The 18,759-nt window shown below is 52.8% G+C and overlaps 1 protein-coding gene and 1 long non-coding RNA gene across 7 annotated transcripts in view; both read right to left on the bottom strand.

Moving 5' to 3' along the window:
* TTC7B (tetratricopeptide repeat domain 7B) overlaps positions 1-8,312 on the bottom strand; it is a 253,786-nt gene extending 245,474 nt beyond the window's left edge. For all 6 annotated transcript variants that reach the window (XM_042990364.1, XM_042990375.1, XM_042990368.1 and 3 more), the window contains exon 1: positions 8,183-8,312. In XM_042990364.1, the coding sequence (XP_042846298.1) occupies positions 8,183-8,303 (121 nt within the window). In that variant the 5' untranslated portion in view covers positions 8,304-8,312. The remainder of the gene's footprint in view (positions 1-8,182) is intronic.
* A 7,582-nt stretch (positions 8,313-15,894) lies between these two features.
* On the bottom strand, positions 15,895-17,906 carry LOC107180881. The gene is made up of 3 exons (XR_001511641.2): positions 17,893-17,906; positions 17,498-17,573; positions 15,895-15,995 (listed from the first exon to the last, which is right to left on the bottom strand). It is a non-coding gene; the product is annotated as an uncharacterized LOC107180881 (long non-coding RNA).
* Between the last annotated feature and the right edge of the window lie 853 nt (positions 17,907-18,759).

Raw genomic sequence — 18,759 nt, forward strand, 5'->3', positions numbered from 1 at the left:
CTCAGGCTGCAGGCGGGGCACGCTGTCCCCACCACTTGGACAACCGTGTCTAAAATCTGGTCCTGGAGCTTGCTGTGCTCCAACCACCTATGCTCGTCAACAATCGTGCTTCCTGAACCCCAACCCCACTATGGCTTCCTGAAGCGGAATTCGGGCCCAGCGTGGGAATCTGAGTTGCTAAGCAGCCCCCAGGCGACTCAGCTGCCCAGAGATTATGTGACTACCCTGAGCTGGAAGCTCCTCGTGGCTGGTGACCCCCTCACTCTATTTCTTCAGGTGCAGTCCCCACGCATAGGAGGTGCTCATTAAATGCTAAGGATTATGGTTGAGAGCAGGGCTTCCAGACCCACTTGATCACACAACCCACCTAAGGCTCTATTTAAAAATGCACACGTCGGGGCACCTGAGTGGCTCAGTCAGTTAAGCGACTGACTTCAGCTCAGGTCACGATCTCATGGTTTGTGGGTTTGAGCCCCATGTCAGGCTCTGGGCTGACAGCTCAGAGCCTGGAGCCTGCTTCGGATTCTGTGTCTCCCTGTCTCTCTCTCTGCCCCTCCCTTACTTGTGCTCTGTCTCTCTCTCTCTCAAAAATAAATAAACATTAAAAAAAAAATGCAGATGTCCAGCCCCCACCTTGGACCAAGGGAAATCACCACCCCACCGGAGAGGCCTGGGAATCCATGATGTCCAGGCTCCCTTAGTTCAGTGCTACTCAGAATGGGTGGACGGACCAGCAGCACTGGCATCACCCCGGAGCCCTGCCCCAGACCCACTGCATCATCAGAATCACTAGGGATGCGGCCCAACCTACTTGGTGATTCTTTGATCTGACAAGTTTAGAAAAAAATTGGTTGGTATAAAGAAAAATGGAACTAGAGTGAGAAGAGGGTTAGAAACCAGCTCGATGAACATCTCCAAACATCGGTCCACTTATCCCCGAATGAGAATTACGACCCCCGACCCCATTCCTCACGCGGTCATTGTGATGCCCAGAGCACGGCACACAGCAAAAGCTCAAGAAATGCTTGTTCGTTCCCTACTCGCACCGTTTTAACACCCAGGGAGTCAGGAAAACTAAGGCTTCAGAGAATCAAGTGAGGTGCACAAGGTCACTCAGAGGGCAAACGCATGCAGATTCTGACTCCAGGTCTAGCCAGCGTCCAAAAGGACCACAAAACGTCTGCTCCGCCTTGCTCTGGCACGTCCCCCTCCACCGCACTTGACGAGCAGGGGCAGACACACAGGGGCTGTGGCCACACACACTGCTAGGTTTCCTGTGGCTTGTGACTGCCCTCTCTACGTTACATGGCATTCATCTGACCCAGCTGCCAAATGCCTGCTCCTTCTTGTCTTGGTAGTTGATGGAGAGGGTTTTGAGAGGTGTCGGAAAACCTTTTCCCTTCTCTTGGCTTCTCAGATGGGAAACACTGGCTTTCACAGAACGCCCTGCAACCCTGCGCCACCTGCCAAGCATGAGGTCACCCAGCGGGGCAGGAATCTACCCAAGTGAGGTCAACGTGCATCAGAAGCGGAGGCCGTTCCCGATGGCGTGCCCGGTGCAAAGCTGGCGGGGCAGCTGGGGGTGCCCCGAGTGAGCCAGGAGGTGTACCTGCTGGAGGGCCTTGGGCGGCAAGTAAGGAGCAAACCCAAGTCAGTGTGACTTCAACAACAAGACGTTTATGACCCCACATACAAGCAAGTCCAGAGAAGAGGACCTCCCGTCGCCTGTTCCAATCGCTCAGAGGCCTCCGCTCACAAAAGTCTGGGCCCAGTTGGCCGCACAGCACGCCAAGCGGGCTGACAGTTCATCCCAGCAGAACCACAGCCCTCGGTCCCCTAGAAGCTGAACGCCTGGGTGAGGAGACAAGACATGTGCCAAGACAGCCCACATGGGGGAGGAGAAACAGCCCTGGACTGGGGGATGGGAGATCGTAAACCCACCACCGTGGGCTATTTATATTCTATGTGTCCCTTTGCAGTGACTGCTCGTGTGTTTTGATACAGAAAGAGTGACATGTTTTATTATCAAGTGCTGCCCCGGACCCATTGAGAGGGTCACATACTGGCCAGCATATGGAAAATTTCCAGTATTTCTGGAAAATTCTACATTCTTCAACACAGCTGGCACCAAGGGTTTCAGAAAAGGGATGCTGAATGTGTATCACCCCTTCCCATGCGGGGTTTCACAAGGGGAAATAACGCTCTTAGTTAGGAAGAAGCACAGCCTCACTTCGAACCAAGCAACTGAACCGGTAAGCCAGAGCTCTGACCCACTCGCCAGCTGGTGGCTTTGCAGGAGACACCTCTGTGAGCCTGTTTTCTCACCTGTAAAATGGAGAGCCAAAGACTAGATCGATGGCTTCCAAATATGTTTTTAAAAGCACATTAGCTCTTCTTTCAAAGGAAACTTTAGGGAAAAGTATTGCTGCTCCGTTGTGTGAGGCCCGCGCACCTGGCCCCCAGGCCCCTAAAGCGTGTTCCCAGAGGGGTTCCTCAACCACGCGGTTTGAAAACTGCTACACAATGGGATCTCTCAGGACCCATCTGGTTCTAACACTGTATGGTTATTTTCTCTGAAGCAAATCCTTTTCTGTGAAGGGAGGACAGCTGGGAGGAACTTGAACCAGACCTTGACAGACGGGTAGGCTTCTGACTGCAGAGAGGACTTCAGAGCAATAGCGTGAGCATGGGGGCAAAGACAGTGAGCAAAGTGAGTGTGAGGGTCCAATAGGCCAAACCAGCCATGGTGGGGAGGGGGGGGGATGCGGAGGAGACAGGGATGGGGGTGAACTCAGGGAGGACACACTGGAAAGGCTGGCTTACCAAGCAGATCAACGTCAGGAATCCTCAGAGCCTGAAATCCCTCCAAGTCGGAGGCCAGGGAGAAGCTGAGCAGTCCCAGCCCCACTGTGTGCAGCCACAAGGTCATGGTCCTTCTGCCCTCTCACAGCAACCATGAGCCTGAGCCCCGGTGCTTATCTCAGAGCTATCAACATATTATTGTCAAATAAGTGAACCTTTGAATCCAAAAATCAGGACGTATGGTCTGCCACAAAGGTGCGTCCTTCAGAGGACAGACAACAGGACAGATTACGTGAAAGCAGGATGGACGCCCTAGGAAGGCCGAGATGAAGTGTCATCAAGGTCTGACTCGTGTCCTTCCCCACTGTCCGGGAACAGTCTGACGTCCTGGGAACCTCCAAAGAAGCCATTGCAAACCACAGTGACACCTTCCCACCCCACAGCAGACTATCAGTTAAACCTCAGCCTTATTTCCAAAGAAGCCCCTGGTCCAGCAGGAAAGGCTCCAGAGGCCTGAGACCAGGGAGTTGTCCAGGAACTCAGCCCAGCTCCAGAGTGGAAAGCCACCGTGCTGAAGGCACCAATGCCATGGGGAATATCAGTTATTGGCAAATCCAAGAACTTCACTCCCACTCAATGGTCTGCATACATTTTGAACCAAACTTTGCGCCAGAAATATTCTTTGTTTCAGGCACCATTTCCCTACCTGCCCATCACCAAGAGGTACTTAAAGGGTCTCAAAATCACACTTAATCAGAACGGTGATGATCCCTTAAAGGAGAAACCACCATTTGGGGCCGAATTGTTGTAAATGAGCTCAGTAACTGAGCTCACCTAAGATTAGCAGACAGGGAAACGAAGGAAAAACAGACACTGCTTCAGAAAAGGGGTGGCTGTCTGTTGGGGCTGGCACAGGCTCCAAAATGCCTCTTTCTGTGCCTGAAATACGCGAGAGTCTCCACCGGGCACAAGCTCAAGTGTGTCATTTCTAGGCCTCCCATTCTTCTTCCCAGCCAGGTGATATCCAGGACATGGCCTGCCTTGTCCAGGGTTATACTGCATCAGGTGGAGAGAGTAAACAGTGGTGTTTTGCATGTAGCAAGCTTTGCCTTTCTCACCCCATTTCTTCCTCACCGCCACCCTAGGGGAGTAGGATTATCAACCTACCGATGAAGAAACACAGCCTCCGAGCGATTAACTAACTGGCTCAGGGTCACCCAGCCAGCTACAGGTAGAGACTGGATGGAAGCCCAGGTGCCAGACCACTGCACTTTGTCACACAGCAGTGAACTCACCATGGGGAGGCTAAAGGGTGACATTCTGGAGACAGAAGGCAGCTGGGACTGTCCTTCTAGGGCCAGGACCGACCTACGAGCCAACAGGGAGCTGATGTGCTGTTCTCCGTCTTTACCCCCTCACCCCCTCAGGCTGCCACCTCAGCTCCAGGCCACCGCACCTCAGAACTCCCTGTACCCACAAATCTCCTGGATACCTTGTTAAGATGCAGATTCTGACCTTGCAGGTCTGGGGTGGGGCCTGAGAGTCCATTCCTCACACGCTCCCACACGATGCCCAAGCTGCTAGTTTGCAGCAAGAATCTAGACTTGAGTCGAATTTTCTCCCACCTCAACCCGCCGCCCCCCTTAACTTGTGTGGTCACTGTCCTACTGGAACACACAGGGGCCTGGCATATCACTGCCACGCATTTTGTGTTTTTGAGATGGAGTGGTTAAAATGGTACCCACAGGGGGGCACGAGGCAGAAAATGGACTTCTGGGGTCTGTTTTCAGCTTGGCATTTGCCCTTTTCTTCCTTATCCACCTCTTGGCAAAATGTCCAAACCAATTTATCTCAGAGGAGTCAGGCTGGAGCAGCGTGCTCTGAAAGTGTCTACTATTTCAAGCCCGCAGCCATGCTCCCGTCCCAGAAGAAGCAAAAGCTGCTGAGTAGGAAGTCCTCTGGAGGCAGGTCTCCTCCACTCGGAAACCTCCCTTGGCTCCCACCTCATTCAGAGAGAAGCCAAAGCCTTAACCGTGACCTCCAAGCCTCAGGTGATCTGGCCCAGCCACCCCTCTGCCCTCATCAGGCCTCTGCCCTTGAGGTCCCCTCCCTGGAACATGCTTGGCCACAGCCTCAGGTCCTATCTCAAATGCTGCCTTCCCGGTGAGGCTCTCCCTGGCCACATATGAGTATCCTCTGTGCCCCCCAACCACCCCTCTCTCAAAGCACTGCTGCCTCTTCCCCTCTTGAGCCCCCTCTGATACCACTTACGACCATCCGGCAACCTGCAAATTTTACTGAGTGATTTTTATTTACATCCCCTTGCCCCTTCCCCACCAGAATGTGGACTTCACAAAGGCAGGGACATTTGTCACTTTTGTCTGTTTTGTTCACTGGTATATCCCCAGTGCCTAAAGCAGTGAGTAGCAAGTACTCGATATTTATGGAACGGATGAATGAACGAACAAATGAATGAACGAATGAAGGGCCTACAAATTAAGATGTCAGACTCTGCGAGTAGCCCTGGGAGTCATTAGTTCCTGTGATCTCCGTAACAATCCCTGCAAACTCAGTCTTCAGCTCCCCTTCTAAGGTGAGGAGACTGGGGCTCTGCGTGGTTAAGTGATTTGGCCAAGGACATAGAGTCAGGCTCAGGCACTGGTCTGCCTCATTCCAAAGACTGTTCTGTTATGCCTGTGGCTGCCTTCAAAGTGTCTTACTATGAAAAACATGACATTAACTCGCTTTCCTTATTCCAAGCAGCAAATGCTTTAGCCGAAGGATTTTGCCAAATCTGCCCAGAACTTGAGGTCCAGTGCACCCAAAAGGATCTAAGGGGAGCTGGTGCCCTCAAACCCAGGAGGAAGTCCCACTGCCAGCCAAAGGAAGCCCCCAGCAGCCAAAAGAAGGGAAGGACCCTCCTTCAACATTTCTCTGACCCCTAAAGAAGAGCCACAATAATTCTGGTTTTGTTTCATCTCTTTCCTTGCTGTGTATTTTTACGTTCCTGAGCAATCTCTTTGACCTTTTGAAGGCTGGGTGGGTGACCTTTTGCCATCAACTACTGCTACAAGGTAGGTGGGTTCTGGGGCAGAAATCTGCCTCTCACGAGCTTCCCAAAAGCAAACACACACACAGACTCACGGACTGCAGTGCCCCACACAACCCACTCCCCCAAAAGCCCCATAATGACTGAGGCTCAGGCCCCAGGGAGCAGTCCCTGAGAAGAAAGCCAAGCCTTGGGAGGCTGTGAAGGTAAGATGGGTCCATACCACCAAAAGCCCATCTATTCCAAAGACCACCATAGTTTGAGTTGCCTCTCCTCCACTCATCACTCTCAATCGCCTTTCCTCATCTGTTTTCTTTAAATCACCTCCCACGGGGGCGCCTGGGTGGCTCAGTTGGTTAGGCAACCGACTTCAGCTCAGGTCATGATCTCGCAGTTTGTGAGTTCGAGCCTGTGTCAGGCTCTGTGCTGATAGCTCAGAGCCTGGAGCCTGCTTCGGATTCTGTGTCTCCCCCTCTCTCTGCCCCTCCCCTGCTCATGCTCTGTGTCTGTCTCTCAATAATAAATAAACGTTAAAAAAAATTAAAAAATAAAATAAATCACCTCTCACTATCTGAAGCTAACCTATGTATTGATTTCTGTATTTGCTATCCTATCTCCTCAGAAAAGTTTAAGTACACGAGGGTAGGAGCTTGGTTAGTGCTGTTCACTTCTGTTCCGTTCCTGGCACAGGTGGGCACGCAAATATCAGCACAATGAGTGAGTAAACAAAGCAGAAAACAAGTAGGTTCTGAAGAAGAGAACCGGGGGGGGGCTCACAAATGAACCCATTTAACCCTAACATCAACCTGCCCTGAAGGTATTTTATGCCTACCCAGCCAGGAAGTGACAAAGTAGACCCAGGACTGTCCAAACTCCAAGGAAAAAATGAGACCTTGCTGCAGGTAACGAGAGGAGAAGCAGGAGGAGAAGCCGGTGAACCTTAAAGGAAGGGCAAGGTCAAGCTGCCATTGGGGCCCACGGGACCAAACACCATTGTTGTCAAGGGAGAACTTAGAGAAGAGTCAACACTTTCCACCAAGCTGAGCCCAGGTAGGTCTATGCTTCCTCCATGCCCCTGGGGCAGTCATGGTACCCGAGTCCTTTCAGGAAATATCTGCCCAAAGCAGGGTACCACAGTTGAGAGTGTGCAAAACCAAGTTCTTATTTCAAGGCACTAATACCGTAAAAGGCACAGTCATAAACCATTCTTGAAGAAGACACGTGACATCCCTCTCCATTTCTGGGTAGTTTGAGGTTAGAGGGTTGAAAATAGTGTGATGTCTTTTCTTAGAGCAGTGCCATCCATTCATTCATTCATTCATTCATTTGTTCAGCCACCATTTGCTCACAGAGCCTCAGGCTGCCAGAGATGATATAAAACACAAAACCTCTGCCCTCTCACCAGTCCACTGGTGCCCTTGGTTTTTGGCGGGTACTAAAGGACCAGCAAATATTAACGATACTTGCTTCCAAAACAAATAAGGCCACGTGGAGCTGCGCTCTGAAATGGGATTTTGGATGCAATTTTGATTCGATTGGGTACAAGAACCAATTCACTCAACGGGGCCATAGACTAACTCCAAGCACCAGGTTTCTACTCAGTGGCTCCCTTAGGCCCCTTCCTCCTCCGGGCACCGAGCCCCTTGCCCATCCAACCCCATTCCTCCACAACATTCCCACCTCTCTCTACAATATTCTCTCCCTGACTCTCTTGACTCTACTTCCCCAAACCCGACCTCCCTAGGTCCACAGCTTTGACATTCTACTCTCTGAACCCCAGGACACACATCTCCCCTGCCTTCCCCAACCACCCCCGACACACACCCCAAGTCTGAGCTTCTCCCTGGAGCCCCTTGAACGTCATGTGTTTACAAACCCTATTTCCCAGGGGTCTCTGTTCGACACCCCCCTGGGTACAGCATACACGCACACACTGTAATCCCCTGCACGCTGCACGCTGCACGGGCCGGGCCGTGCCCGGGGGAGCACCCTCCCCCATCGCCTCCAACTTCTTACAACCCGAAGGCCGCCCCGGCCCCTGGGACCCCGGTGGAGCAGCCGGCTCCTGGAGCCCCCCGACGCGCGCACCCCACAGGAGCCCGCCAGCACGCCGGAACTCCGGGACGCCGGGCACGGCCCCCGCCCGCCGGACGCCCCCACCGCGTGACGCCCGGGCTGCCCAGGCCCCGGCCCCGCGCACCTCGCCGGCGCGGCGCCCGCGATCCCGGCCGCGCCCCTGCCCGCGCCCCTACGCGCCTCCCGGGCCCGGCCCGGCCCAGCGGAGAGCGCGGCGCCCCCCCCGCAGCCCAGGCCGGCGCGCCCGGTGCCTACCGTTGGCGATGAGCTTGGCCGACAGCTGCTTGACGAGCTCGGGGATCCGCTCCCACTGGCACTCGGAGCGGCAGCGCTCGATCTCCGTCTCCAGCCGCGAGCCCGCCTTCCTGGTCGCCATCGCGGCCTGGCCGGGCCCGGCCCGCCCGCCCGCAGGCCCCGCAGGCCCCGCCGCCGCCGCCGCCCGGGCGCCCCCGCCGCCGCCTCCCGCTGCCGCCGCGGGCGCGGGCTCCGGCTCCCGGCTCCGCGGCGTAACGGGAGCGCCGGCTGGGGAAGGGGCGGGGAGGCGGGCGGCGGCGGCGGGCGGCGGCGGGGCCCCGGGCGCCGCGAGGAGCGGCCCCTGCCGGCCAGGGCCGGAGCGGCAGCCGCGCGGGGGGCCGGGGCCGGGCGCGGCTGGGGGGCGGCGGGAGGCTGAGCGAGGGCGAGGTGCGGCGGCGGAGGCCCGACGGGGGAGGGACGGCGGGAGGGGGGACCTGGAGGGGGGCGGGGGCTGGGGCTGGGGTCGAGACCCGAGGTGGAAGGGGTGGGGGGAGCGGCGGTGGTGCGGGCAGGTGAGGAAGGGCAAGGGTGAGGGGTGTGGGTCTGGCGGGCTGGGGGCCTGGGGACCCGAGGGAGGGAAGAAACTGCAAAGGGGCGGATGGGGATGGGGCCTAAAAGGGCAGCGACCCTGAGGAAGGTCACCCGCCAGACAGGACTAGTGGGCCTGGTGTGAGGGGAGTGTGAGGGGGAGGCCTGCCCGAGCTTGTCCTGCCATCTCAGGTTTCAGTAGATCCCTCTGGGCCAGGGTTGGCCTGTCCCCTCAGGAGGCCCCCCTCTGCCCCTGGCAGCCTTAGCCCCCAGGCAGACGAGGTGGGCGAAGAGTCATCCGTGTCAGGCCGGCACAGCACCTGTCCAGGGGCTCCATAAATGTCTGCTGAGTTGAACTGGGCCTGGCAAGGACTGCTACCAGCTCAGACGCCAGCTGCCTTGCCCCCTGAGGAGTATGCAAAGTCACCAGTGGGGTTTCCTTGCCTTGGCTCTGTGGACTGACAGCTGGGGGCAGGTGTCCAAGGTGTGCATTCTTTCAGTTATTTGGTAACTATGTAGCGATCACCAGTTCTGTGCTTGGCCCTGGGTTGGGTGCTGGGAATAAATACAGTGGAGAACTAAACAGCCAAGACTTCTGTCTCTCGTAGAGCTTTCATTCCAGCCAGCGGAAGAAATAAGCAAAATACAGTAGTCAGTTAGAAAGTGAAGATGGCTATTTGAAGAGACGAGGGGGCCAAGTGAGAATACAGAGTGGGGGGCAAGGGATGTGAAAGATGTTGCAATTTTCAATGGGATGTTAGCCTTGGCTTCATGGAAGTGACACTTGCCAAGGACTTCAAGAGGGTGAGAGAGAGCCTTGAGGACATCTGTGGGGGAAGAGCATTCTTCGCATGGGAAACAGCAGCGCAAAGGCCTTTGGGGGAGGGGGAGAGAGCATTTGGGGAGTTGGAGGAACAGCAAAGAAACCAGTGTGGCTGGAGTGGAGGGAGGAAGTCAAGAAAAGGCAGGAGGAATTTCAGTTCATGGCGGGCCTTGTGGGTCGTTGTAATGACCTTGGCTTTTACTCTGGTGGAATGGGACATCCATGCAGGACTTTTAACAGGAGTGTCACTTTGTGACCTACATTTTAGGTATGTCACTGTGGCTGAGAACACTGCCAGTAGTTGGGGAGAGAGATGGCTGGGGATGCCCCAGGGTGATAGCTGTGGCTGAGGTGAGGATGTTGGATGCTGGACAGTGTGACCGAGGTCGGAGCTGACGCTCTGGAGCTCCAGTGCTGAGGAAGCACTGTCCCCAGCAGCGGTACCCCTTCCAGGGACCTCACTCCAGCTTCACATGGGTTTGTCTCCTGTCTCCTCAGCAGCCCTGGGGCTGTTCTTGGGGAGAACAGACATGGCGGACAGCGGTTCACCATGAGGAATCTGAAAGGAGACATTGGACGTTAGGAAGGGAAGGTCAGGAGATAACTTCTGCCGTGACCAGCATAACCTTCAGGCACCCCCAAGGACCTGTGTCGAAGGTGACCTGAAGGGTCTCAGGTGTTGGGGACAAGCCCCAGGAAAGGGACATGTCTTAGCAGAGGACCCTTTAGTGCCTGGTGCCTTCGGTTCTGCCAAGAGGGAACAGGAAGAACAGGAGGAGAAATGTCCACAGGAGATATTTCCCCTCCCCCTCAGACCCTCATATTCTCCTCGAGGCTCTGGCATGGCGATCTGTCTCTCCCGACATTTGCCTGGAATGTTCTGTCCCCTCTGGTCCAGGAGGGAAATTCCTGTGCGTTCTTGGAGCCCCAGGCCATGCTAGGGCTTCTAACAACAAGCTTTGTAGTGACGTTTAAGACTGCCTCAGGGGCCACGCTGGAATGTGAATTATCAGAGTTCCACTTATGCCCCCCTACGTGATGAGTTCCAAGACAAGGCGTATGTCGTCATGAGGGCGGAGTGGAGCCTGGACCCTAACCCAGGAGGTGCCTCCTGGGCAGTGACATTTCACCTCTCCACACCTTACATGCCTCCAGCTCCTCAGCTAGCATACCTATTCAGTAGAGTTGGTGGAGAATTAAATAAGAAAATACAAGCAAAGCACTTTAAAGTGGCATTGACACACCATAAGAATGCAAAAAAACGTGAGCTCTCATTCTGTGTCTCTGTACCCCCCTTGGACCCAGCATAGGAACGATGTAGGAGTTTGAGTGAATGAATGAGGCTGGTGATCTTCAAGGTCCGGAATCAGCCTGCAAATATTTTCCTTTTGGACTTAACAGAACAGTATCTGTGACTGTATCTGAGGTTTCCACCTTCACCACAGGCCACCCTGGAAGTAGTGGACACCCAACAGAGTCCTCAAGGTCATTTGCTTGAGCCCTGAGGTTGCTGGGGTGTAGAGACTGGGAGAAGAGCTGACAAACACTGTCAGCCTGACCGGCCAAGGGCAAGAACTTTCTGGCCCCTCATTGTGCAGAGCCCCAGAGAGGGCCCCTCGGTCTGGACTCAGCCCCACATCTGTGATGTTTTGGTCCTCCCCATGGCCCCGGCCGCTCTGGCAGCTGCCGTGACAACCCTGGAGACATACAAGAGGTGGCAGGTGGAGAAGTTCCCCAGATTGTTTTCCAGGTAAGTTTACCTGCAGGTGGCACTTGGAAATTCAGGGGTAGGAAGTCATACGTGCTGATGATAATAATTAAGCCAACATCTTTGTTTCCAGGCACTGGTATTACAGGTTTGACAAAGATGTGAAAAATCACAGCTTGTAGGCCAACCCCCGAGGCTGGCGATGCCCAGAAGGAAAGAAGCTAAGTGGAAGATGGCTCAGGAAATATGAGTCCTGGCTAATCCCCAGAGTAAATCTGGCTTGCCGGAGTGGTGAGGGCGGGCTGAAGGCTCAGAGCAAAGGCCGGTACAAACAGGGGCGCCCCTGTGGTCTGGAAACCTCCCATTCCCCTTCCCCCGAAAGCCTGGGTCTCCTTTACAACTAGAATAGCGGGGAGCGTCTCAGTGGCTCAGTGGGGTAAGCGTCTGACTTCAGTTCAGGTTATGATTTCACGGTTGGTGAGTTCGAGCCCCACATCACCCCACATCGGGCTCTGTGCTGAAAGCTCAGAGCCTGGAGCCTGCTTCCAATCTGTGTCTCCCTCTCTCTCTGCCCTTCCCCCGCTCGCACTCTGTCTCTCTCTCTCTCTCTCTCAAAAATAAACACATTAAAAAAGTTAAAAAAAAAAAAAAAAACTCTAATAGGGGAAGAGATGAGTGGGGGGTGGGAGTGGGGGGAGAGTGCTTGAGAGAGGTCTGGGCTGGAGCTGGGGGAGCTCCAGGAGACTGAGGAGAAGGCAAGAGGAGGGGCCAGGGGCCTTTGCCCTGCACCTCCCTCAACGTGGAAGGCTCTTCCCCAGATATCCACGTGGTCCCCCTCCCTTCCTTTAGGTCTCTGCACCAAGGTCACCTCCTCAAGGAGGCCTTCCCTGACCACCCCATCCAAACCCACTTCCTGCCATTCCCTTCACTCCTGATCTTTCTACTTCACTGTGGTGTTTTTCTTTTTTCTTCTTGACTTCTAGGTATTAATTCAGTGTTTACTGTCAGTCTCCCCTCACTCAAATGTAAGCTCCATGGGTAGGGGTTTTTGTGGGATTTTATCCACGGCTGCCTCCCCAGCGCTGAGAACGGTGCCTGGCACAGAGTAGGTGCTCCGTAGATATGGGGCTGGGCTGGGCTGGGCTGGGCTGGGCCGGTGTAGCCGAGTCCTGAGCATCCCCGGGGACAGGCCCACAGAAGTGGGGATCTGCCTGCTGAAGCAAAGGGGTCGCATTTAAGAAAGAGATGGAAATCTACACGGAGCAAATGACAATGACCACAGTGTGCTAACAGAACAGTCACTTCTAACCGTTGACCTCACCAGGCCAGGCAGCAGCCCTGTCATCTGGGCCCTGGGCCCCTGGAAGGTGTGAGCCATGAGCAGCCACCCCATGGGCAAGTGGGCACTGTGGCGATGCCCGTGAGGACCCTGGAAAACGTGCCAGAGCCTGCAGGCCTGGGGCTTGAGTGATGACAGGTGCCGTGCCTTTGCGTGGTTTATAATTATGAAATATTTGATTCATACAACCCATATAATCAAGGGGCACCTACGTAGTAAACTAGTAAAATGAATACCAAGGCACCTGCTGACTATCCCAGTGTTAACCATCATCTTGATCTTTGCATTTATTATACCCTGGCTTTGTTTTGTAAGTAGCCTTCTGCTGTCCCTTGTGCCGTGAATGTTACATGTAACCCAATATATGATATTGTTTGGTTTCATGCTTTGTAAACATGGTGTCATGTTCTGTCACTTGCCTTGTTGCTCATTCTCTTCTTGGATTTGTCCTTGGCACAGCCTTGTTGAAGGCCGTGGTTCCTTCTTTTTCCCCGTGTGTAATACTCTGCAGTGTGCCCATGACACCCTGAGTCAGCCACATTATCATACCCCCAGCACCCACACTTTTCTGAACAAGGCTGCTATTTTTTTAAATTTTTTTAAGTTAATTTATTGATTTTAGAGAGAGACAGGGAGAGCGAGTGGGGAGGGGGAGAGAGAGAGAGAGAGAGAGAGAGAGAGAGAGAGAGAGAGAGAGAAAATCCCAAGCAGGCTCTGCACTGTCAGCGAAGAACCTGACACAGGGCTTGAACGCACGGACCAAGAGATCATGACCTGAGCCAAAACCAAGAGTCGGACGCTTAACCGACTGAGCCACCCAGGTGCCCCAGAAAGCTGCTATTCAAAAGTTGCATCAGTGCTGTTGTTTTGAGCAGGGTTTCTGAGGATGACTCAAGAAGGCTCCATGCCCCTCCCCTTTGAAGTGCCCTAGGGTCCCCTGAGTTTCTTCCCAAAGGCCACCTGCTGCCTGGAGTCATGGTTCCCACTGTAGGGACACACCAGTGGGAATCTTGCTGGGCAGTCCCACTGCAGGCACTGAGGCTGGTGTCTCTATTTTATCATCGGTTGCCATCTGAGAGGGATAGCCAGATAGCCAGGGATAGAAGGCTGGCTGGCTGCTCGAGGAAGGCCTGGGCATGGCATGACCTGCACGTGGACACCATGTTCCCAAGGTGGCCTTCAGCCTTGTAAGTCCAGAAACATGCGGGGGCTCCAGGGCACTCCACCTGCTTCCACTAAAGAAGCTCACTACAGACCACTGTTTATACTCCATGCCAACTTTCATTGATGATGGAAGCCATTCCCCCAGTACCCCATCCCTGGAGACCCTGTTCCCAGTGTCACGATGCACGCAAAGCTGAAACTGTTGTTAACAGATTGCTTGGTGAGCAGGATTTGGAACCAGAGTAGGGCAACTCTCAAGAAGGTCATCATTCAGGCCCTGGAAAAGATCGGAGGACTGTGTTGGTCCCATTCTTGAGCCTACCTCTCCAAGGGTGAGAATATCCATATGTCCCAGATCTTTGTCTTCTGCTCAGGATGAAGCTGGACCCGTTTTGTGAATTTCCACTTTCTGTCTCCGCCCATGCCTACTTTGCATAGGCTTTGGACACCATAATAACAATCAAGGTGGTTTGGGTTTAAGCCTGTGTGATAGGAATCCCTTATTTTCATGAGTGTTTTTTCACACTCAGAGTTTAGGGGACACTTTCCTGTTACCCTTATACCACCTGTCCTACCTTCTGCCAGAAATAGGCTTAGTGATAAAATACCCAACTGCATGTGTGAATGAACAGCAACATGAAGATCAGAAACTACATGGATACAGGGGAGAACATTGTACCTGTCACCTAGTCAAGAGTGTGACTAGAATGATTTTTAAGCTTCCTGGAAGATCAGACACAGAAGAGAATAAATGGAGTGGTTTGATTTGAATAATGGTTGATTCACACATCAGAAATTTTAAAGGGCCATCAGGAATTTACTAGGTAAGCACAAAGGATCTGGTTGTTCCTGCAGAGTTGAATTAGCAAACATTTTCGCTTTAAACACTTTATTAGTAAAAAGAAGCTAACTCTGGGGTGCCTGAGTGGCTCAGTTGCTTAAATGTCCAACTCTGGCTCAAAGTCATGATTTCAGGGCTCATGAGTTCGAGCCCTGCATCAGGCTGTCTCCTATCGGTCCAGAACCCACTTTGGATCTTCTACCTCCCTCTCTCTCTGCCCCTCCCCTTTCTCTCTCTCTCATAATTAAACATTAAAAAAAAAAAGTTAATTCTCATTCAGGATGAAAGAGCCTCAGAAACACAGAGTCTACTTTTACGAGTGATCTTTCCCTACACAAGGCCACCAGCATGCAAAGTTTCCACAGTTTAATTCAACAAACATTTATTAAGCATCTATTGTGTGCCAGACAATGTTAGGTTCTGAGGATACAAAATTGTATAAAATGTGATGCTATCCTTCAAGGAACTTACAGTCTAATTGGGAAAAGGGACAAAGAAGTGAAGAATAGCTCTGTGGTTGCACTCAGATGAACACCAGGGACTGGGGGAGCCCTTGGGCCACAGAGGGGCTCCAGGAAGTCTGCCTGGAGGAGGTAACCCCTGAGCCAAGCCTTGAAAAATGATTTCGGGTCTGGTCTGATCGTCCAAGTGGAATATGTGTGACACTGAAGCTGGAGTTAGGAGCCCAGGATCTGACTTTCATCTAACTAACTTGCTGTGTGACCTTGTGAAAGTCATATTCCCTCTCTGGGAATCACTGAATTCTCAGGGTAAATGTGGGAGAGAAGATCACTAGCATTCCGCAGTAAGATGGGGCGTGAGAAATTCATCCACTGGAAAGAAAGACAAAACTCTTTAGAATACATGATTAAAATAAATGGGAAACAAATGTGATCGGTCAGGTACTTAGGATCAAAGTGCCAGCTAAACCCCAGTAACACACCAGTGGAAAGCTAGCGCAGAAACCCAGTACTTTGGCAGGTTGAAAAAAACACTTCAGTCTTTCTCAAGAAACGAAGTTTCTTCTGAGGAATCTAAAGAGAAGCCTGCAAAGCCTGCAGCTAGGAACCCAAGCAGCCTTCAATCTAGGGGCCGGGCCCGCGCAGAAACCCGGAGCTCTAATGGAAGGGGCAGGCCCGGCGCGGCGGAGGTAGCCAATGAGAGAGCTTCCCGATGAGGTCATGGAGTTCCTCGGCGCTTCATTGGAGGACCCCCCGCGAGGCTTTGGCGCCGACTGCCCCGCAGGACGGCGGGTAGCAGCCGCAGGCCCGGGAGCCAGGGCTGGGACGGGAGGGCGCGTCCCCAAACTTTGTCCCAGTATTTATTTACGCAGAGCAGCGAGCCACGCGGTGAGTAGGACCCGGTCTCCTCCTGCAGGGAGAAATGAAAATGCCCCCCAAAAGAGCTCTTAACCCACCCAGAGGCTGGATTCCCAGGAACCCTCATTTTTGGTGAAAGTGGAGAGCTTGTTTTGTCTTGTTTCAGTCCCAACATACTGATTAATTAGACACCCAAGGCCAGGAACAAAGACATTTCTGGTGTTTTGAAACATTTTAAAACCATGATCCTCAAACCCTGGTGCACAGAGGGATCCAGAATGCTGGCTATGGAGGCTAGGCCCTACCCCTGACTCTTGTCCTTCTGACTCTGAAACCTGCCGGATAAGGACACTGGCAGGGCCTGAGAGCTGGACTCCACTTTAGGAACCAAAGTATTTAAAACATCATCTGAACTTGTTAGAAATGCAAATATTCAGGCTGCCACCTAGACCTACTGAATCAGAAGCCATCTGTGTGTGTGTGTGTGTGTTTAATTTGCAGAGAGAGAGCACGCTCGTGCACACATGAGTGGGGGAGGGGCAGAGAGAGAGGGAGACACAGACTCCAAAGCAGGCTCCAGGCTCTGAGCTGTCAGCACAGAGTCCGACACGGGGCTGGAACCCACAAGCCACGAGATCATGACCTGAGCCCATTCAGTCGCTTAACCAACCGGGCCACCCAGGTGCCCTGCCATCTGTGTTTTTACAAACCCTGCAGGTGGTTCTGGTGCTCACTAATGTGTGAGAACTGACCTAAGTCCTCGTGACCTTTGAGACTGCTTCAGAACAATGTGGATTCTGTACTCAGAATCCTAGGGCTGGGAAAGGGGCCCCTGGTCCAGTCCCCTGTGGGGGAGGTAAATTTGGAGTGCTTGCCCTGTTCTCACCATGGACTTCTGGAGCCTGTTTCGGCTCCTAGCAGCTGCCGTGGTTTGGGCTACAGGAAATTGGACCAGAGATGCACGTGTGACCAGGGCTTTCCTGGATCGAGGCAGTCCCTGTGAGTGGCTGGACCAAGCGTGAACTTGGTACCCACGGGCAGCCCTGTTCTGCCCTGTGGCCTGGGCAGCAGAGGAAACCAGTCTGCAGAAGGAAGAACAGTGAAGCAGACACATAGGCCCAGAGAGGGGAGGTGGAAAGAGAGTCCATGCTGAGATGCCCTCCAGGCCCTGCACTGCCAGGCCCCTGCCTCCCTCTCAGACTTAATTCAGGCCACTGGCTCTGGCTGATGGACCTCAGGGCACTTTGGTCTTTAAACAAGCATAACCTGGTCCCACCCGAGGTTTGGGGCATGTCGTTCCCTCAGCCTAGAACTCTGAACCGTTCCCTCAGCCTAGAACTCTGAACCGTCTTTCCCATGCTGCCTCAGGCTTGACATTCAGGAATGTTCTTTTCTTTTTTGAGGTGGGGGAGGAATGTTCTTAAGTGACCCTTCCTCAAAGAGGGCCACTCTAAAAGGACCCCTCCTGCAGCCAGACTCTATCATATTAGCCTGCTTCCGTGTCTTCCTCGCATGTGACATTTTCAGTACTATCATGGGTATTCATTTGCTTACCAGCTCTCCATAAGCTCCTTGAGAGCCGAGATCCTGGGGGTTTGTTCATCACTGGATCCCAGGGCCTTGAACGTGCCTGGCATGTAGAGTGGTAGCTCAGTAAATGTTAAATGAAGAAGAGATCACTTTCCCAGCCTTCCCAAGGCCCAGCTGCTTCCAGCCCTCAGGCTGCAAGAGACCCTCCCAGTCTGTGTTTCTGACAACACCCCTCCTGGCATCCCGTGTGGATTCCTGATGTTTGCCACTCAAGGACTCCTAAGGGGTTCAGCCTCATTTTACAGACCAGAAAACAAAGGCCCGAGTGACTGGGCCAGGGCTATGTGGCCAGTGAGCGGGACAGTGGGGACAAGAAAACTGTGTTTTCAGGCCACCGCTGCATCCCCCAGGCTACTCACCCTCATGATCTTGGGCCACTCCCCACAGCAAAGCAGTCAAGTCAACCTCAGGCTTTTTTTGTTTTTTGTGTTTTGCCTCTTCTTGTAAGCTTTTAATAAATCAGTTTCATTTTCAAAACATTGCCCAGAATAGTCTGTGGCCAGCAGAAAGATGCTGCCAGCACTGTCTACTGTAGGAAGTTATTTTCTGATGAGCTCCAGTGGGGTGGATGGTTTGAATGTCTCTGTTGCTGCAGGAGCATGATGAAGGTTGCACGGGTCCTCACCCCACCCAGATTTCTCTTTTTAGCACATAAAGGGATATGAACGAGCAGTTCCACTGCTGGATATTTATCCAAAGAAAACAAAAACACTAATTTGAAAAGATATCTGCACTCCCATGTTCATTACAGCATTATTTACAGAAGCCAAGAAATGGAGTCAACCTAAGTGTCCACAGACAGATGAATGGATAAAGAAGATGTGATATATATATGTGTGTGTATGTATATATGGTGGAATATTACTCAGCCATAAAAAAGAATGAAGTCTTGCCATTTGCCAAAACATAGATGGACCTCGATGGCATTATGCTAATGAAGTAAGTCAGACACAGAAAGACAAGTACTGTATGATTGCCACTTATATGTGGAATCTAAAACAAAACAAAAAAAACCCTCATAGATACAGAAAAGAGATTGGTGGTTATCAGAGGCTGGGGGGCCATGGACCAAAATGGGTGAAGAGGGTCAAAAGGCACAAATTTCCAGTTATAAAATAAAGGCATGGGGAGGTAAGGTACAACACAGTGACTGTAGTTAATAATACTGTACTGCATATTTGAAATTTGTTGAGAGTAAATCTTAACAGCTCATTATAAGAAAAAAA

This window comes from Panthera tigris, chromosome B3 (assembly GCF_018350195.1).
Source record: "Panthera tigris isolate Pti1 chromosome B3, P.tigris_Pti1_mat1.1, whole genome shotgun sequence".
NCBI classification, from domain to species: Eukaryota; Metazoa; Chordata; class Mammalia; order Carnivora; family Felidae; genus Panthera; species Panthera tigris.